Raw genomic sequence first — 22,595 nt, 5'->3', positions numbered from 1 at the left:
TTCCCTCTCTTCCACTTATCCTATTCTCTCCTCTTGTGTTATTCCCATAACTCTCTCTCATTCCCTCTCTTCTACTATTCCTATTCTCTCCTCTTCTATCATTCCCATACATCTCTCTCATTCCATCTCCTCTACTGCTCCTATTCTCTCCTCTTCTAGCATTCCCATACATATGAATACAATAAATAAAATCATAGCCCCATTTGCTTTGACCATAAAGCAACATCACCCAACTGTAATATAATAAAATGTAGTATATTTCAAAAAAAAAAAGTTTGATTATTTTTTTTTATTGGGATACTTTGTTTACTCTTAGAATGAGTCATAGAATACATCAGCTAAAGAAATTATTTATGCCATTCATTTATAATGTGTCCAAGTAACACTACTGTAAATTACTTGTGTGCACACTTACATAATAGTTATTAATTTGCATAATCTCTGATCAGATTATTTTGCATATATTTGTCATCTCTTCATATCAAGTAAATATCCTAGAGAATTAAGTTTATTTTAATAAGTATCTTAAATCCGTGGCAAAAAAAGTTTCTTTTAATTCGAGTAATTTAAATCTCTGGCAAAATCTCTGATGTCTTTATTTTTAACAAATTAATTAAATTAATTCTAACTAATTAATTAAATGAAGATGAAAGTTTATATACACACAAACTATACAGCCCCACACATAAGAGGTCACAAGACATATCATATAACAATGTCATATTATTATTATTATTATTATTTTACACCTCCAGGGAGTCCATAGACTCATCGAGGGAGGGCACCTACTCTGCAGCTCTCTCCATCACTCAATCCACCAACTACAACTAACTACAACTACACTAATGCCATCTACTGCTGACCAACACCACTAGTTTTTCCACAGACAATCACAAACATCCATGCCCAGCGGGATTCGAACGCACAGCCTTTTGGCTGGAGAGTGGATACACTAACCACTCGGCCAGCCTGGCCCGCATTGGAGACAAGTGGTTATTGAGAAGAAAGGAATTTGTTGATGTGTTTTTTGAAGTGTTGAGAGTTATTATCAATGGGAAAAAGAGTATGGGGAAGACCGTCAAACATTAGAGGTGTAGGGAATAAAGGGGGAGGATGAGAAGTTTCTTCAATAAGTTTTGGAGATGAACTGTATATGGAAGTTGACAAGTAGTGTTCATGTTAGTACATGATTTAAGAAAAGTGGAGAGACGGTAGCAACAATTCACTTGAGCTGCATCCATGGAAATATGTGCGTAAAAGACATAATGCAACAACACAGCATCTATGAAGAAAGTGACTAGAGGGAGTCAGTCAGAGAGAGAGATGGATTATCAATAAAGTGAATCTCTCTTCTGAATACAATCAAACATTCTGAGGAACTATTCTCACCCCCAATGTCAGAACAGTATTCTAAAGTTGGGTGGATTTGAGACTTATTAAGTGTCAGAAGTTGAACAGGAGAGAAGTATTGTTTAGAATGAAAAACGAACACTAAACCTTTATGGAGACTGTGGATATGATACATTTGTTCCAGGATAGACTATATATGAAAATAAACCCAGTAAGAGAAAACTTATCCTCATTGGCAAGCAGAATATTGTCAGAGCCATCCACCCTGAATTTCAAATAATGACTGGAGAGCAAGCTGGTTATCTACTTACAATGAGTAGGATAGCTTGATAAAAAGCTTCGATGCCCAACTTGATAAAATGCCTGGGAAACAGCACGAATTACCACTTAATTTTCTCCAAACTTTTTCATGCTTGCGTCCACTGGTCGGTGGAATTAGCTGTGATAGCCAATGTGGAGCAAGAATGCCAGAATCCATATTGGTGATCACTAAATGGTGAATCATTTGTTGTTTCAAGTATCCTTGAAACAACAAATGGTGAATCTCCAAATAGTGAAGCATATGGCTGGTGATGACTTTTTCCATTTCTCAGAATATTGAAGTCGGGGCAAGAGTTTCTTTTTTTTTTTTTTTTGGAAGAGGCTGGATAAAAACCTGCTTCCAAGATGAGTATGACATCTTGGAAAAGGGAGATTAGATGAGGCATATTATGGATATTTCATAGAATAGTGGGAGCAGATTTGCCTTGGTTATCAATATAAGAATTCAAGGGAAAAAACTGATACCAATAGTTGTACATTATTCTTTAAATGTTAACTGTTGTACCATAAGAATGTTAGGAAAATCAAAACACGGAAGGGCAGTTACATTCCACAGCATTGGCAAGCAAGACCAGAAGGCTTGACTGCCATTTGAACAGAAGACGAGCTAAATGCAGTAGATCCTTAGGAAGTCTGCTTTGGATTTACTAGGGTGGTCTGAAAGTTCTCGGCCTCAACCATAGATGACAACACTATCAGCACGTTTTTTTTTTTTTTTTTTTTTTTTTTCTTTCTAAGTTGGTACATCTGTCATAAGCATCCATATAAAATTGCAAGTCATTCTATCAAGTTGTTTGTTTTATACAGCTGTCTGAAGCAAAAGTGTTGTTGGTATCCCATGAAATGGATAAAATTGAGTATCATGCGGTTATAAAATTCTTTTATGAACTTCATTCGAAGTTCATAAAAGTTTATGGGCACTCTTCTCCTTCATTTTTGACAGTTACGAAATGGGTTGCTGAGTTTAAACATGGCCATACCAGCCTTGAAGATGATCAACATGAAGGACATCTGAAAAGTGTAAGAACAACAGCAGAAGTCATTGATCAAGTGCACGATATGGTATGGGATGACCGGCCAGTCAAAGTGTATGAAATTGCTGAGACTATAGGCATTTCAAAAGAACATGTAGGATATATTTTACACGAAGAATTGCAAATGAAAAAGCTTTGCGCAAGTTGGGTGCTGCTCTTGCTCACAGCAGATCAAAAATGCACTCGTATGAAAATCTCTGAACCTTAGAGCATTTTAACAAGAATAAAACTGATTTTGTGCATCGATTTATTACTATGGCTGAGACTTGGATTCACCCCATTATACACCAAAATCCAAGTAACAGTCAAAACAATGGACAGAAGCCGGTTGTTCAGCACCAAAGAAGACAAAGTCGGTTCCATCAGCAGGAAAGATCATGGCATCGGTATTTTGGGATGCTAAAGGCATTTTGTTTTTTAATTATCTTGACAAGGGTAAAATAATAACCGAGGAATATTATTCCAATCTCTTAACCAGACTAGATGAAAAACTTCATGAGAAAAGACTATGTTTCCATAAGAAAAAAATCATCTTTCATCAGGACAATGCACCTGTCAACAAAGGTGTTTTGGCAATGGGAAAATTAAGTGATCTGCACTATGAATTGTTGGAACATCCACCCTATTCCCCAGATTTGGCCTCCCCTCTGATTTCTATCTCTTCCTAAAACTAAAACTCTTCCTCGCTGGTCAGCATTTTTCTTAGAATCAAGAAGTGATTGCAGCTGTAGAGGGGTGTTTTACAGATCTTACTGAGAACCACTACAGGGACGGAATAATGGTGCTTGAGCATTGCTGGAATAAATGTGTTAGTCTTAAGGAAGATTATGTTGAAAAATATAAATAATTTTGAAATTATAAATTCGTTTTTTCATTGTTAGGCCGAGAACTTTTTCAGACTACTCTTGTATTGATGTTTTTTAGCAGTTGTTAAGGGCATTAGAGCAAGTGGAGTTAGAGGCTGGAGTTTGTGACTTGTGCCATTGGATACATGCTGAATTTTTGGTTTGGACTGCTTTGGCACAGTTGTAGAACTGGGACCTGGATAAGGATCCAATGTTTCGAGGGGGAATGGAGAATAAAAGCACTCATTCCAGTGAGAATGATTTTGGTTGTTAGAGTTCATAGTAGGTTTTAGGATCAGATAGTAGACACAATAATCATATCATGGAAAGAAAGCACAGAAGTTCCAAAGATCATCCTAATTGGAACCATTGTAGTGCCATAGCATACAGGGCTGGGATTGATTCCAAGAACAGTGATCCATAGTTAAGTAAACATGGGCAAGATTATAGTTAGGCTTGCCAAGAGGAGAGGTGGTATCAGTGATGTATATGGAGGGAGACCTGGTTAAGAAGTGGTCCAGGGTTTTAGGAGAATGATGAGGATTATCTAGAGAATTCTGGTGGGTTAACAGACACTTTGGCTTCTCCTCTTCCAATTTATTCTGTGAATATTGAAAACACCAAGGGAAATTATGTCACTGTTAGAGTATAATAGATTTAGTTTAATCCTTTATCCCAGTGAGAGCAAACAAAGTTTGCGCCTGAAAATATCTTCAGGACTAAATATAGTGTTGTACTATCTTATCCAGTAAGTAGTGCAACACCAAGGCAACTCGTGGCAAAGGTGGAGCAAGCTACCAGGCACTTCTAACCCAGTATCTCCCATAATGCAAAACACATTTCCTATGTGGATATGTATACTGTTATGCATTAAAGGGATTGGCCATCTACCCAGACTAGTTTCGACCTTTATTGAGGTCTCTTCAGTGGGAGCCAGGCCCAGAGCTGGAGATACCAGGCAGAAGCAGTAGCAAGTCATCTGTGCCTATGGGAGTTGCCAAAAGGTTTATCACCTTTTTTTAAAAATTACTCTGGATTTAGAGAAAGATGTTGAAAATTTATTTATCACTAGGTTAGACTATAATAGATTTAGTTTAATCCTTTATCCCAGTGAGAGCAAACAAAGTTTGCGCCTGAAAATATCTTCAGGACTAAATATAGTGTTGTACTATCTTATCCAGTAAGTAGTGCAACACCAAGGCAACTCGTGGCAAAGGTGGAGCAAGCTACCAGGCACTTCTAACCCAGTATCTCCCATAATGCAAAACACATTTCCTATGTGGATATGTATATATACTGTTATGCATTAAAGGGATTGGCCATCTACCCAGACTAGTTTCGACCTTTATTGAGGTCTCTTCAGTGGGAGCCAGGCCCAGAGCTGGAGATACCAGGCAGAAGCAGTAGCAAGTCATCTGTGCCTATGGGAGTTGCCAAAAGGTTTATCACCTTTTTTTAAAAATTACTCTGGATTTAGAGAAAGATGTTGAAAATTTATTTATCACTAGGTTAGACTATAATAGATTTAGTTTAATCCTTTATCCCAGTGAGAGCAAACAAAGTTTGCGCCTGAAAATATCTTCAGGACTAAATATAGTGTTGTACTATCTTATCCAGTAAGTAGTGCAACACCAAGGCAACTCGTGGCAAAGGTGGAGCAAGCTACCAGGCACTTCTAACCCAGTATCTCCCATAATGCAAAACACATTTCCTATGTGGATATGTATACTGTTATGCATTAAAGGGATTGGCCATCTACCCAGACTAGTTTCGACCTTTATTGAGGTCTCTTCAGTGGGAGCCAGGCCCAGAGCTGGAGATACCAGGCAGAAGCAGTAGCAAGTCATCTGTGCCTATGGGATTTGCCAAAAGGTTTATCACCTTTTTTTAAAAATTACTCTGGATTTAGAGAAAGATGTTGAAAATTTATTTATCACTAGGTTAGACTATAATAGATTTAGTTTAATCCTTTATCCCAGTGAGAGCAAACAAAGTTTGCGCCTGAAAATATCTTCAGGACTAAATATAGTGTTGTACTATCTTATCCAGTAAGTAGTGCAACACCAAGGCAACTCATGGCAAAGGTGGAGCAAGCTACCAGGCACTTCTAACCCAGTATCTCCCATAATGCAAAACACATTTCCTATGTGGATATGTATACTGTTTTGCATTATGGGAGATACTGGGTTAGAAGTGCCTGGTAGCTTGCTCCACCTTTGCCACGAGTTGCCTTGGTGTTGCACTACTTACTGGATAAGATAGTACAACACTATATTTAGTCCTGAAGATATTTTCAGGCGCAAACTTTGTTTGCTCTCACTGGGATAAAGGATTAAACTAAATCTATTATAGTCTAACCTAGTGATAAATAAATTTTCAACACTGTTAGAGTAATTAGATTGTATGCGACTGACTTTTAGAGATGTAGTCAAATAGGTTCATAAAGTTTAAGAGAATGGTAGAAGCAGCAAACGAATTCAACAAAATGAGATAAGAAAAATCCGTGAACTAGAGCCAATGATAATCATATATAAAGGGGATTCAGTGTCTGATAACCTTTGGCATATGATATAAGATCTGACAAATGTACAAGTCGCACATGTCTTGCAAAAGGCATCATGCATGATGTAATGAGGAAATTGAGGTGTGATATAGTTGTGGAGGATGCCAGTTGAGGTTCAGTGATGAATAATATATTAGGTTTGGGTACTTATAGGTCATGGTGGCACTTTGATATTAGAATTGAGACCTCAGATCTTGGTAAAGTCAATCTGGAAGTTTTTTACATGGATACAGAATACAGAATATTTTGAAACTGGAAACTATACAATACAAATTTTGATCTTTTCTGAGATTTGTTTTTTTTTTAGTGAGAATTTTTTTAACCACAGTATCTCTAAAAATTTTTATGTTGTCTATCATGTAGTGAGTGGAATATTAGGAAAATTTATACAGCAGAGACATGCAGCAGGAATGAAGGTCTTGTGATCACCACTCCTCGACAAGCAGTTTCCAGATTCCGGTTCAAGCATGGCCTTAGACAGTGCCATCCTGCAACTTACTATACTTGGACTCCCTCCATGCACAACCTGACTAAGTAAGAAACAGCAGGATTATTTTCCACTTCATCTGAAGTCTCCTGAATTGTTACCAACAGGTTTAGTCCCTTGTACACTACCTGGTGGCCAGCCTGCAGAAACCATTTTACTGCTGTATCTTCAAGCAGAGGAGGTACTGCTCCTTAATTAAATACATTACAGCGTGAAGAGTATGAACAGTGAAGCCTCCACCTGCATTGCATTTCGGAAAAAAGAGAAGGAACACAAACTGGAAACTATACAATACAAAGCAGTGGCCACTTCACCTTCAGTAACAGGGATGATGGAGTTGGAGATGGTGGAGTTGTTTTGCTGGGCAGAAATTTTTTCATGTGATAAATGTCTTAAATAAGACATTTACCACACAAAGGTTAGGTAGCATTTTTCCAACTAGTGAAGGTGTGCTTTTAAGGCGGCAATACCTGCCTCACATGAACCCTGTTTGTGGAAACAGGTCATACCACATGAAGGTAAGATTAACTTGCCTGAAAGAGGCAATGTTATGCAATCAGCCTCATATTTAATATAAACAGTTATTTATTTTAATATATTTATTTATACATACACAACTAAACGGAAAATCACCTGGAGAAGATAAGCTAGGTTCAGAACTATATAAATACGCAGGAACAAGATTCAAAGGAAGACTCTTATTATTTTTAAATAAAATTTACTCAACTGGTATCCCCCCCAAAAGAATGGAAAAAAGCAATTGTGATTCCTATCTTTAAGAAAGGTAATAGAGATGACCCTAAAAACTATAGAGGTATCGGTATACTAAATTCATGTTACAAAATATACAGCAGAATCTTAAATAACAAACTAATGAAATATTCCGAAAACTTTATTCTAGAGGTACAAAATGGATTTAGAAAAGGACGATCATGTATAGACCCAGCCTTCTGCCTAAAATTAATAATAGAGAAAAGAAGAGAATATAATTTAGAAACACATATTGCATTTATTGACTTTGAAAAAGCATTTGACAAAGTTAAAAGAAACATATTATTTAACATATTAAAAGAAAGACAAATACCAAATAATATCCTAAAAGCTGTCACAAGTATATATGAAAATAATCAAATACAAATAAGATTAAATCATGAGCTATCATATACAAGAGAGATAAACCAAGGGGTCCAACAGGGATGTCCCCTCTCAGCAACTCTTTTTAATATCTACTTAAATGAAATAATAATAAAATGGAATAAAAATTTACATCAAGGAAATAAACTTTCCCCTACAGTTAACTTAAACACTCTCCTCTTTGCAGACGACCAAATAATAATTACAAATTCTGAAGATAACTTACAGAAAGCTATTTTAAATCTAAATGAGATATCCAAAGATTATGGTATGATAATATCAACGGAAAAATCAAAAACTATGGCCTTTAAAGGACAAGATCCAGCAAGAACTAAAATAGTATTAGATAACAAGATCTTAGAACAGGTGAATTCATTTAACTACCTAGGATGTATGATCACTTATGAAAATGAAAAAGATATAAACATAAAAATTGCAAAATATTTAAAAATAACAGGAGTAATTAACTCTATATTTAAACCAAACCTAGTTCAAAAACAAACCAGGCTAAAAGTATACAATACATTAGCCCTACCGGTCTTAATGTATGGAAGCGAAATCTGGACAATAAAACAAAAAGACAAACAAAGATTAACAACAGCAGAAATGAAGTTTATGAGAAAAACTGCAAAGTATACCCTATTTGATCACAAAAGAAACGAAGATATTATGAAAGAATTAAACCAAGAACCAGTAATTGAAAAAATTAAAAAATATAAACATAGATGGATGGAACACGTTCAGAGAATGAAAACAGAAAGATTACCAAAACAAGCCTTAAAGTACAAGCCATTAGGAAAAAGAAAACCAGGACGTCCTCTTAAACGATTCAACGATGACTTCTAAGGCCGGAACAGGCAATACTAGGCCTAAATCCTTGATACGTATGATGATGACATACACAACTCAATTATATTACAGAATACTGTACACTCTTCAATTGTCATGCATGTTAAATCAAAGGTTGTCATTTTGAAAAATTGTCTAAATAAAACTTACTGGATGACAATATATTTGTATCTCTCCCAAGAAAGAACACAAACTCCAGTTTAACTGTTTTCAGAATAACAGTAAATAAATGAATAAATAATAATAATAAACAGAAGTTCTAATGTCCTTTTATCTTTGCCAAATTAGATTCTGACAATCTTCATCCATTATTGGTAATTACTGGTTCTCTGAGTAAACTGAGATCATAATGCTTAAGACTAATTGTATGTGTCTGTTTCACTTGGCTTAAAAATTACCAAATATCTTATCTCACTGTCTTGAAATTTAAAACCATACTACAACAATCTAACTGGACTTCAGGATTTATACATCTTTCTTAATTAGTAATCATTAGGAAAAGAATATTTGGCCAATAGCTTTTGTAAGGAGCTAGAAAGTATGACTATTATTGAACATGGTGTAAGTTTCTTACTTATAGCCCTTTCAAAATCATTTACATAAAGATGGAGATTTCATAGAGATTTTGATGAAAGATTGTGATTATGCTCAATATTATGTGACTTTTCTCTCAAGCAGCCTTGTCATGCTGCTTACAAAACCATTTGTATTTTTCTCAAGAAAGAACACAAACTCCAGTTTAACTGTTTTCAGAATAACAGTAAAAAAATGAATAAATAATAATAATGAAAAACAACAATAGAAGTTATGGTTATAAGCAAAGGGTTGCAAGTGGGGTCACAGGGCTCAGTACTGGGACCTATATTGTTTAACCTTTATGTCAATGACATTGTCAGTGGATTGCAAGGGGATATTCAGTTGTTTGCAGATGATGCCAAGCTGGGAAGGGTTATTAGTAATAGTGCAGATGCGGCAGCCCTGCAAGAGGATTTGAATAAGCTAGATAGGTGGGAAAATGTTTAATGCAGCAAAATGTAAGGTCTTGAGGTTTGGGAAACATCGATGGGACACTGCATACTCTATGGGAGGAGTTGATGATTGATAGAAACCTGAAATTTAGGGAGCATATTGCAAAGATGGTGAAGGTAACACAGAGGATTGCTGCAATAATGAGGACACTGACCTGCAGAGATAAAACACTTATCATTCCATTGTATAAGACACTGATCAGACCACACTTGAATTATTGTTCTCAGATTTGATCCCCAGGATTTGAAGGGGATAAATTAACTGTGGAAAGGGTACAAAGGTGGATAACAAAGATGGTTTCAGGACTGTACAATGATAGTTATGAGGATCAGCTGAGGGAATGTGGACTGCAGGGTTTGGTGGATACAAGAAGGAGAGGTGATATGATTAAGACTTTTAAACTGTTGAGAGGTGGTTACAGGGTTGACACTGGGGAGTTCTTTCGCTTGGTTGAACAGCGGGAAGGATTGATGACAAGAGGCCATCCCTGGAAGTTACAAAAGGAAACTGTGAGCAAGAGGGTGAGGAGTGGTTTCTTTGCATGGAGGATGGTTGAACCATGGAATGCATTGCCTGATGGAGTGGTGAGAGCAAGAACAGTTCAATGAGTTTAAGGAGTGGTATGATAGACTTTATGTTTCTTAGGGTGGTCCTCCCTTATGAGTCTTGATAGACTTTGTGTTTCTTAGGAAGGACCTCCCACGATGAGTCTTTTGACTCCATGGAGGCCTGAATAATAATAATAAAATGAGCAATGAAAATTTAAAATGGAATGGGGAAATAAGCAGAGGTTGCACTGGTAAATTTTTAACAACATTCTTGCAAAAAATAAATTTTAAAAATCTAAAACAACAATGCAATTGGTTCTCTATTTGCAAGAATTTCCCTTCCTCCTTCCTGAAAGTTTAAATGAATGCCATCAGCTGACATCCACTTCATTTTGCCTAGGTCGCTTCTTCTTAGTGTAATTACCTTATTAGTTCACAACAATTCTAGAAATGTGAAATCTTTATTGAAAATTAACATTCCTGTAAAGTTGTTAGGGGAGGTTATCACTGTACAGCTACCACATAGGGAGGGGGGATAAGGAAGCACAAAGGGTGAAATAAGCATGCCCTGGCTGGATTTTCCATGTCACCATTCACCATCAAATGCCATTCTACATTTTATAGTCATCATCACTTTAACATCTGGCTTGAAATTTTAACATTCTGCTTTTATGAGCAATCTCCAGCACACCATTTGGAATAAGTGACCTGTTTATTGCAAATGTTTTGATCAGAAGATTGATAAACAATATTCCAACCAAGAAGGAGCAGAGTTACTATTTAAGCTTCACTACTAAGCCAAATTACAGAAACTATTGTAGTCATCATTACCAGATATTATGACAGTTCAACCAGATTTCATTATTAATTTCTGAGCAATAGCCTTCTTCTATATTGGGTTTTCTGTTATTTGCCAGGTGTCTGATTTCATGGGCACTTACATTTCAGTCTTTGAAAGTACTGTGGACGATAACAGTGTGTGTCCTATGTGTCTGTCTTCGTTTTTTTTTTCTTTCTTGAAACACTTTATTCTTTCATTCCCATTCTGTTTAAGTAACTATACCATGTTATGATTAAATGTGGTTAGCTTACACATTTTTGAATATGAATAATATTCATTTCTCTTCTGATAACTTTATTTTCAACATGTTTCTGCCAATAAACTATCTGTTCACTCTTCTAATTTTTCTTAGGACTCTTATCTGTGGTATCCTCTCTTTGATCAACTTTTTGTAATTTGAAGGGAGTGCTTTTTTCAGATTAGGTTATTTTTTTAGGTGGTCTTTTCTGGATTTAATGTGTTTAATTTAATGTTTAATCGGAAATGTTTAGTTATGTTTTGATGATGCAAATGTAGAGTCTGCAAACAAGGGTCTTTATATTGATGATCCAAATAAATAAAAATTGTCATATGAAATTTCCAGATTAATTATTAAACAATTCATGGCTTTTAGGCATAATAATTTAAGTGGTGATAAATATAGTAAGAAAGAATATGAAAGAATTGCTGAAGATGTGAGAAAGAAAAGTGAGAGTGAAAATTGTTAGATGACTGAGATATGAGAGTATATCGGGATACTCTCATAAAAGGAGGCTTTCTTTGCACAGACTGTGGAAGAAATCAGTTTGAGTTTTTAGATGTGTGAGTGAGTTCGATGGCCAAGCCAGTCCCTTATTGTGTTTATATAATTTGAGTCTCAGCTCAGGTAAGATCCAATGGAAGGGATGTATTATAATCTCATTGCACAATGGTAGTTCATATGTCTATCAACCTGTTCAATCTGTCAGTATCTCTGAAGTAGGGGGGGGGGGCAATTTTCTCTTATTTTGTAATAATTTTACAGCTTCATTGGATAATAGGAATGGATACACTATGATACTGTTGGATTTTCTGCATTTGATAGGATACCACATAAAAGGCTGTTGCATAAACTGGATAATGTAGGATTGGAATATGAACAGTTGGCTTGAATAAGTGGTTGGCTTCCAGACAAGTATCAGAAATTGGTATATGAGGATCAATAGTATAAACAAGGGATCATTCCTTGGACCATGGTTGTTAACTCTATGTATTAATGATATTGGGAAGGATCTGACAGAAAATGTTCAGTTATGTTCTGACGATGCAAAGATAGGTAGGGCAATCAAGGATCCTACTGATATCCAGCACTTACAGAATGATTTGAATAAGTTTGGGAAAATTAAAATTACTATCATTTAAGTGCTGGTAAGTGTAAAGTCATACACTTTGGTGCAATGAGATATTCAACAGCATGTGATATTAGTGGGATTATGTGTGGAGAAACTCTGAGGAGGAGAATATTGCAGTTATGATGGATAGGAATTGGAAGTTCAGTGGTCACATAGCAAAAATTGCAAATACAGCTTAGATGATAATGTAATGTGGGGGAACACATGATTTTCTTTTCATTATATGCAAGGATAAGGAAATAATTTTTCCTCTTTTCAAGTGCTTGACATGACTGATATATACAAAAATATTGAAACCTCAGAAGACTGGAAAATTTTGACACTTTCCTTTTCTTCTGAAGCCATAGTACTTAAAACCATAATCTTCCTTGCTCGGTTGTACATAATAAATATTAGACATTACAGAAGCTAAAGAAAAGCAATTATATATATATATATATATATAATTGCTTTATTTATTAATTATATTATTTATTAATATAATTAATTAATTAATTAATATAACTGCCTCTCACTCCCCTACTCACACCCTCCTGTATAAGGAGGATGTGAGTAGGGGAGTGAGAGGCAGGTTTTTTTTCATGCAGAGTTGTGAATAATTGGAATGCCTTGCCTGAGAGCGTGGTGACTGCAGAGAATTTGAGTGTGTTTAAAGCACAGTATGATGAGCTGTATGTTTGATAAAAGGACCTCCTAGATGAGTCTTTGACTCCATGGGGTCTTGGGTAATAATAATAATATAGTAAATCTGTGCCATTTTTTTGGTCCAGCCAATACCAAGAAATTAAAAAAAGATATTTCTTCAACTAAGAAAGAAGTATGGAGACTTTGTGCTTCCAGTGTTATAATTCTGCTATTTAAGTAATACAGCTTCAGAAATCCATGAAATGCTACAGACTAATCACACATGTAGACCTTCTCTAGTATTGCTTGGGTTTTCATTTCCCCCCCCCCCATTTGAAGTAAATGATTATGAAGGCCCAAATGCTGAGATTGTTCCTGAATTCTACAGCATTCTGTGATTAACTCTAAAATTGCTATGGTATTTGGCATTGACATTCTTTCCATTAATAAATTGGTAAAAAGAAATATTTAACCTCTTTTGCCATGAACTTCCACAGTTGGCGTACTGACAATAATACTTTTTTCATAACTTACTGAAGTTCCAAGGATACTCTAACAGGAGGGATCTTGTTTGGAGAATTGCATATATAAATGCCATCAAGTTGAGGTACGTTAACATTGGAAATCCAATCTTTGACATCTGTTACTGATTGGAAACAGTAGAATATGCATTCTGCAGCTGCCCTCTTACCTTGCATATTTGGAACATGTTATTACTTACAAAAAAGAACAGGTTCTCTTTTGCAGTACACCCCCCCCACACACCTGTTAGCAATGGTGAAGGTATTTTGATTTTTATAATTAATGAATTAAGTGTCATTTATGGAAGGTTAGAAAGAAACATGGATTTGAAAACCAGCAATATGACATACAAATGCTTTATAATATAATACAACTGGGAGGAGGAGGAATGGTCATGAAGAGGGAAGGAAATGGAATTTATACAGCTAAGAGATTATTACCTGAGGCGGCATGTAATGGAGGGGAAATGAGGTTAGAGAATGCTGGATCTAGTCATGGTCAGAGAACTTATCTATGCTGCCTTTGCTTTGAGAAAGTGATCATGTAGTCTTGATCTAGGAGATTGCCAGGCATGCAGAACTTTCTGTCAAGAAGAGATTCTTGTAAATTTGTAATTTCAAAGCAGATGACAAGCTTAGGAGTCAGCTTTTGAAAAGTGCCATAGCATAAGAATTTGGAGGAGATAGGTATTAGTAGTGTATGGGAGGTGGTCAAGGAGTGTTTGAAGAAAGCAGTATCAGAATGTATATCCAGAGTCAGAAGGATAAATCAGATAGAAATTAGATGCATGAATAGCATCATAAGCAGGAACTTCAGACAAAGAAAAAGTTGTGGCATAATTGGAATATAAAGAAAAAAATGATGAGCTTCTGTACTGGGAAGATGCCAGTGGAATGGAAAGAGGATAAAATAGTCCCATTGTATAAAGATAGAGGTAGCAAATTATTGACAGTTAGCATCTCGAGTGGTGGTTAAGGTATTGGTGAAAGACCTAATTCAAGACTGGGTGGATATGAATATGATACTTCATAAGGGACAACATCGTTTTGCGAATGGTAGAGTATATAAGTACAAAATACAACCATGTTACAGAAATACATATAAAATATAAAGTTTACATATCTAAATAAAATTATACAAATCGTTTTTTGAAGAAACTTAACATTTTTCATTAACGAGATAATCTTTAAAATTTGGTTGAATTTGTTGAGCTGTAGTTATTTTCAATATTGCTTGCACATGCTGGTCTGTTAATCTTTCCGAAGTTTTATTATTCTTTGAAGTTGAAAATAGTTGTTCACATAAATATGTACTACTGAACATAGATAAAATGCACCTAATTGCACATAACACATTGGTGTATCAATCGATTGATAAATAATTATAGAACTTTGGAATTCCTACATCCATATATTTTTGTTTCAATACGGAATTGCACTGAATTTCGACTAATTCCAACTGTAAATTGTCATCAACAGTTTCAACATCAATCGATAGAGGAGAATAAATAGGTGAAACTGATTTTCATATTTCTTAAAATCTAAAAATCTTCTTTCGAATTAATTTTCTAATAACTTAATTTGATTGGCATATTCTGAAAATTTCAATTTCGGTGATTTTTGTAATAATGATTGACAACATTCAAAATGGGATAAATTTTCTTTTTGAATTTGTTTTTGCCAAAGTAATAATTTCTGTTTGAAAATGTTAATATTGTCAAATAACATGGTAACTACTTGATGTTTGCCTTGTAGCTTAAGATTAAGTTGACTAAGGTGACTTGTAATGTCAACTGAAAAAGCCAGGTCCTTTATCCATTGATCATTTCACATTCATAATTTTTTGATTCTAAAAAAAATGGTAATTTCATCCAGCAATTCGAAGAATCACTTTAAAACTTTATGACTGGAAAGCCATCTAATTTCTGTATAATAAGGTAGATCGCTATATTCACTTTCTATATCTTCTAGAAAGTTACTAAATTGGCAATGATTAAGCTCACTTGCAGGAATATAATTTACAATTTTACTGACATTTTTAGGACATGCCCAATATTTAAAACTTTGGAGCATAGTGTTTGCTGATGAATAATGCAATGAAAATGTTGAAAATTATTATTACCTTGTTCTTTGCATTTTTCTTTTAAATTTGTAACAACTCCTTTAACAACATGTTAAAGTCATGGCAAGAGCACCATCAGTTGCAAGACAAACTAGCTTTTTTAATGGTAAATTATATTCATTCAAAACTTCCATAAGGGATTTTCCACTTCAGTGAATTTCCACTTAAGATTATTTTATAATCTTAAGTGGAAATGTTAATTTTTTAAATATGTTTATTTAATTCGGTGTTGTCAAAAGTTAAATAACCATATTGGTTACAAAGTTTGGCTGGCCACATGCGGCCTGAAGGCTGCTTGTTTGACATGCCTGGTCTATAGGATCTCAGTGTTTTGAAACTGTGCACTGTGCCATAGAGATTAGGCTGAGAAAAATAAGAAAAGTGAATTAGATCGTATAAGCGATCGCTCTTCAGACTTCATTGCCTTCCCTTCTTGGTCATGCTCATTCTTGAGTGATTATTGCTGAATGAATAAATGTTAAAGAACACTGAAAAGTAGTTGGTGATATTGCTATTTATTGAATGAATTATTGATAATTAATTTGCATTTTAAAATTTTTATGAAGTTTAATTTAAATATTAATTTAATTTTCAGTTTCTTTGATACAACTCCTGTGGGCCGTATCCTAAATAGATTTTCTTCCGACATAAATACTATTGATAAGGTATGTGGTGCCTGATTTTGAGATGTAGACTTTATATCCTATCAAAATTAAACATATGAATTTCAGTGAAATTTGGTTTCATTTTATTCTTCACCAGGTTATTACTTAACTATGATATTACATAAATTTTGTTCGTGTAATGATCATTTATCAGTCACTATTACAGTTTACTATTTATGTGCAAGAACTACCTATACATAGTGACCTGCTGTGCTAAATTCTGTGGCCTGTGAGTGATTGTAAAAGACTATACTAAGCTGAAACTTCAGATTTTTGTTTTAATTTAGTTTTTTTCTTTATTTTTTTTTAATAGCCAAATTTGCCTTCTTCAATTAGTGCATTGGAGACTGACTATCGGATAGGTATCAGCAAGTTATATATGGGGGAGCATTATTCCAGAAGAGGAAAGTCACTAGTGGTGTGCCTCAGGGGTCAATTTTAGGGCCATTGCTGTTTAACCTGTATGTTAATGATATTGGCAAAGATTTGGATGGGGGATATTCAGTTGTTTGTAGATGATGCAAAGTTGGGATGAACTATGAAGACTAGAGAAGATGTTATGGCCCTACAAGAAGTCATGAATAGATTGAGTCAATGGGCACGGGAATGGAGGTGCCAGTTCAGTGTTGCAAAATGTAAGGATTTAAAATTTGGGAAACAAAGATGGGATGTTGAATTTTTTCTGGATGGGAATATGGTATTGGAGGTGGAGGAAATAAGAAATCTTGGGGTTGATAGTAGATAAGGATCTGAAATTTAGGGGACACATTGCCAGATTTGTCAGGACAACACAGAATTCTGAGAATGATGTAGAGCAGCGCTTCCCAAACTGTGGGCCGCGATTCCCTTGGGGGACATAGGTTTTGTTAAGGGGGGCCGTGAAATAATGAAAACAAATTTTAAATGTTTCAAGACTAAGTAGATTATTTTTATTTTAAAAGAAACGTATTTAACTTTTATTATTTATTATTTCTTTTTTGTTATTTTTTATATTTTAATGGAAAAATTCACACATTGGTGTTGGTTTACAAACTTTGCTTCCTGCGTATTTCGGCGCTTAATGAATATTAGTAAATATTGCTTATTCATATGTTTCATTTCAAAGCAGTGGTTAATTGTATTGACTTCGAATGCTCTCCAGGGAAGCTCCAAATCTTCTTGTCCCTTTCATCACACGTTCGTAATCAGGGACTGTTGATATTGACTTTATATACATATCAAAACTCGTTTTATATTATCACTGTCATCCAAGCTAGTTTTCTGTTACCAATAAAAGTTTCACATATACTTCACATATGAAAAAAAGCTTAAACAAGTTCATGTGGGGAGATAGTAACTCACTTGCAGTGGTAAACAACACACCCTCCCTAACAGCCACTATACTGCAGAGGCAATAAAAACAAGTACTTTTATTATGCCAGTGAATAAGGTATGAGGAGTCTGTGTAATTTATTTCTCAACAAATAGTGCAATTAGAGACATCTGGGATAAAAACACATTAATTAATGAATCACACGTCCCCTCATACAGAAACTATGCTGTATATATAGACTGAAACAAAACCATATGTTGCATGGGCAAACACAGTATCTAACTAAAAACTGTTGTTATTAATTAGATGTGTGTGAGTTCGATTTCCCAAGGCAGCAATAAAATTCAACAGGATGTGTTAAAATTCGGTGTTAAAACTAAGTAATATATATATATATATATAATGAATGTTATGGCAGTTTCACATATGGAATTTGGTTGAAGAGAGTTAGCATTTCAACTCAATTGTCAGTTATGCTTTTATCTTTCGGTTGTGCAATCTTTTATTAATACCGCACCAATCATATGCACGTTTTAATAACCTGCCTTTGTTGTCTGTTTCGCGTTAGGCTTAATTACCGTAAAGGGAGAAAAGTCACAAAAGAGAAAAATGTTCCTGGTCCGGGGATTCACTTATTCAGGTAATATTCATTAATTTCATGTTATCAGTCTGTGGTGTGTATGTCAACGGGGAGTGACGAAGGTATCGTCATACGACTCCAGGGTGAAAGGCTAATTTCAGGGAAGAAATTCAAGTACCTTGGGTCGGTTGTCAAGAGGAATGGTGACCTGGATGAGGAAATACAGCACCGAATAACATGCGGTTGGATGAATTGGAGGAAGATGAGCGGGGTCCTGTGCGACAAGAGAGTGAGTTGTAAGAGGAAAGGAAAGCTCTATAAGATGGTGGCGAGGCCGGCGATGCTCCATGGTGCGGAGACGTGGCCTATAACCAAGGCACAGGAGAGGAAGATGGAGGTAGCGGAGATGCGGATGTTGAGATGGATGAGTGGTGTGACAAAGAAGGACAGGATAAGGAATGATTACATCAGAGGGACGGTTAAGGTGGGACCAATTGGCAAGAAGATACAAGAAAGTAGGCTGAGTTGGTTTGGACATGTTGAGAGGAAGGGTGAGGAGTATGTTGGTAAACGAGTGGAGTATATGGAGTTGGAGGGAAGGAGGAAAAGAGGCAGGCCCAAGCTCAGGTGGAGGGATAAGATGACAGAGGATCTTAGGGAGAAAGGATGGAGTCCGAAGGATGCCCTGGACCGGAGAACTTGGAAGAGGAAGGTTAAAGATTGGTGCGCCGACCCTGTTTAACATGGGATAAGGCAGAGTGAAAGAAGAAGAAGAAGAAGAGTCTGCGGTGTGTCAGTATCGGTAAATGGTGATATTATTTGATCTATTCTACGTTAAAAAATTTAACCCTGAGATGGATAAGTGGCTGATAAAAAATAAAAAAATAATCCTGCAGATAATCAGAAGAAGCAGAAACAGACTCAAAAAAAAGGACGGTATTTCATATTTTACCAGAACAGCCCACATCGTCTCTTCAGAACCAAACGGTAAGAGGCAAAAAATGTAATATATGCATTTGATTTTTGCAATATTCACTGTGTATATTTTGTATTGAATATAAATACAATAAATATTATCATAATATATCTCTCTATTATGATTTTTTTTCGAGGAGGGGCCGTGAAATATTTTAATTTTTGCAAAGGGGGCCCTGACATCCAGAAGTTTGGGAAGCACTGATGTAGAGGACACTGACTTGTAGAAGTAAGGAGATTCTTGTTCCATTGTATAAAGCTCTGATTAGGCCACACATGGACTGTACTACTGTGCCCAGATTTGGTCACCTGGTTTCCAAAAGGACGATGATATGTTGGAAAGGTTTCAGAGGCGGCTGACTAGAGTAGTTTCTGATCTCTGGAATCTCGAATATGAGGAAAGATTGAGAAGATGCAATTTACAGAGTCTAGTGGATAAGAGGAAGAGGGGGTGATATGACAGAGAGTTAATAAGGGGTTGGTATAGGATCAATATTGGAGAGGTTCTACAGAAAACAGTGGGAGATCAGGGAAGAACCAGAGGTCATCCCTGGAAACTGTATAAAGAGGGTGTGAGCAGTGGAGTGAGAAGCAGGTTTTTTGCATGCAAAGTTGTGAATGATTGGATTGAATTGCCTGAAGGTGTGATGTCTGCAGAGAATTTGAGTGTGTTTAAAGTGTGGAATGATGAGCTGTGTATAGACAAAAGGACCTCCTAAATGAGTCCTTGACTCCATGGGTCTTAGGATAATGATAATAATAATAAAATGTTTTTTCATTTTGAGAAGAAGCTTTTCGTAATCAAGTCCTGAGTTATTCTTCATCTTTGTCTGTTGATAGTCATTCTTCTTTCATTGGTTACATCTCCTTTATATTCTAATTTTTAAAATACCTCCCACTTAGTTGATATGGATACTGTTACAGAATATGTTTAATTGCATAGTCCCAAAGGATATTTATTAATTAATTACACTTGTTATTTTTATTTATTGTAACTCTTATTGGGATCACTTGAGGATCAAAGTGAGATAACTGGAAGGAAATGTCCACATCATCTTTAAGTAATGTGGAGAACTGACTGCAGCTTCTGACTTTATGTCCAAGCTCACCATCATGTGGTGAATCCTGTTGGTTGGTATTCACTGGGTACTGGATGAATGAGAATGAGCTGGGAATATGGGACTTCACCAACCAAATTGTACATTCTATTGATTTAAACCAGAAATAAACATGATGGCAAAAATGATCAGATTTCATACTGACTGAAGCTTTACTGTTTAAAGTACTTGTTATTTCCATCTGGAAACCTGGGTGAACAGTAAAAAGTCAGCTCCTGGAACAAACTCCATCCTGATAACTGGAAGAAGGAGAACGAATCCAATGTCAGGAAAAATAAACACAGGAACCATCAACATATGGAGTATTAATGGAAAAGAAATTGACCTTGCAGAAGAAATGGAAAAGTACCACATGGATATAATTGGCATTGCTGAGACAAAGCATACTTAAACAGGTGAGATCCTACTATAAAATTATAGGTTGCTATATCACACAGTAATGATCAAAGAAAGGAAAGGACTAGTGATAGCATTCAAAACCAAACATTCAGATAAACTTCTTGAATGGAAGGCAATTTCAAGTAGAGTTATGTGGAGAAATGTCAAAATGGGAAAAGGAATAGTGAAACTTATTTGTTTGTATGTTTCCACAGAAGGTTCTCCTAAGGAGGAAGTGGAAGGGGAAAGATGGTGCATGGGAATGTCAAGGGATGTTTGAATAAAGCAGTATCAGAATGTATACCTAGAGTCAGAAGTATAAATCAGGTAGGCTTTAGATGGATGAATAGCTTCATTAAGCAGGAGTTGCACACAAAGAGATTATAAAGAAACACATGATCAGCATGCCCATGAGCAATATAGAACACAGGCAAGAAAGGCGACCAGTATAGTAAGGAAAGCAAAGCTAATTATGAGAGAAAGCTAGCTGATGAGGTGAAAAAAAAAAAAAACCTAAGGAGTTCTTTTGCTATGTGGCAAGTAAAAGGAAGAAATGACTATGGAAGGGTGACTTTAAAAACTGCTGATGATGGGAGAGGTAACAGAACTAAACAAAATGTTAAATTACAGAGTAAGCATTTTGCAGGAGTGCACCATCTAGGTGGTGATATTGCAATGCCAGATGTGACATTGACTGAATGGAGGTGTTTAAAATATTGCAGAACCTCAATACAAACACATCCATGGGATTAGATGACATATCAGCCCATGTATTGTGAGAATGTGCAAGGGAATTATCAGTTCCTCTGACAAAGCTGTTTAATTTAAGCCTCAGTAGTGGAAAGGTTCCAATGGAGTGGAAAGAGGGTAAAATAGTTCCATTGCATAATGGAGGCTCCAATGAAGAAGTAGCATATAGTGAAACCTGTGGGGTATCCATAACTATAGAATAATATGCATGCTACAGTAAATGACTTTTTTATTATGTAAATATTTTGCCTTATATAGCATTAGACATCATCAGTACAACTATTGAACAACAAAAGGAACCGAATTCAAAAAACAGTAGTGCACATGCTTAAATTGGAATCCTTCTACATATACAGTTGCATGTTCATGGATTAAAACTATTGGGGCTGAAATTAAAGTCAATTAAATTAAATTAAAATATAGCAGGTAATTATTTAATGCAATTGAGGATGACAGTTTCCCAAACTTTTGGAATAGTGAGACAGTTGTTCTGATTAAGATTAGGTCTATGAAGTAGGGCTTCAGCACTTTCTTTATATGAAAGTTTATGTTTATATGTGGATCTGTGTAGTAGTTTAGTGTTTTGCCATTTGATATGCAAATGGTTTTGCCATTTGAGTTAAAGAAAAAATGTATACAGCAGAATGATTTTAAGGAATGCCAATGGTAGGAAGGTAACTGAATCAGTCAAAATAGTAGAATTACTAAGCAAACACTTTGCAAGAGTATATCATTCAGGCATTGATATTGTAAGAATGAGGGAACCAATGGCTTATACAGGAATAGAGGTGAATGAAATGGAGGTGAATGGTATATTACAGAACCTTAATGTGAATGCATCTGTGGAATTGGATGGTATACCAGCTTGAGTCTTACATGAAGCAGCAAAGGAATTGTCAATGCTCTTGACCATATTGTTTAGGGTGGAAAGAGGGGGGAAATAGTTCCATTACATAAAGGAGGCTCCAAGACTGCTGTTGCAAATTGCTGACTGATCAGCATATCACGAGTCATCATCAAAGTATTGGAGAAATTAGTCGAACAAAATGGAGGAATGGATAGATGGAAATCGGATACTGTATGGGGGGGGGGAGGCAGCATGGTTTTGTGAAGGGTAGATCATGCCTCAGTAACTTACTTACATTTTATAATATAGTGATGGCTGAATTGGTTAAGGGT

General features: G+C 35.6%; 1 protein-coding gene across 3 annotated transcripts in view; it reads left to right on the top strand.

Annotated features, from left to right (window-relative positions):
• Positions 1-22,595, top strand: part of LOC150104479 (ATP-binding cassette sub-family C member 8-like) — an 822,612-nt gene that overhangs the window by 532,890 nt on the left and 267,127 nt on the right. For all 3 annotated transcript variants that reach the window (XM_090395659.1, XM_090395657.1, XM_090395658.1), the window contains exon 22: positions 16,234-16,303. In XM_090395659.1, coding sequence (XP_090251785.1) covers positions 16,234-16,303 — 70 coding nt within the window. The remainder of the gene's footprint in view (positions 1-16,233; positions 16,304-22,595) is intronic.

Source organism: Typopeltis vanoorti, chromosome 7, assembly GCF_054136105.1.
Source record: "Typopeltis vanoorti isolate ZY-2024b chromosome 7, IOZ_Tvanoo_1.0, whole genome shotgun sequence".
Taxonomy (NCBI): domain Eukaryota; kingdom Metazoa; phylum Arthropoda; class Arachnida; order Uropygi; family Thelyphonidae; genus Typopeltis; species Typopeltis vanoorti.
The sequence above is the reverse complement of the archived record's forward strand: the minus strand, read 5'-3'. Positions and strand labels throughout refer to the sequence as shown.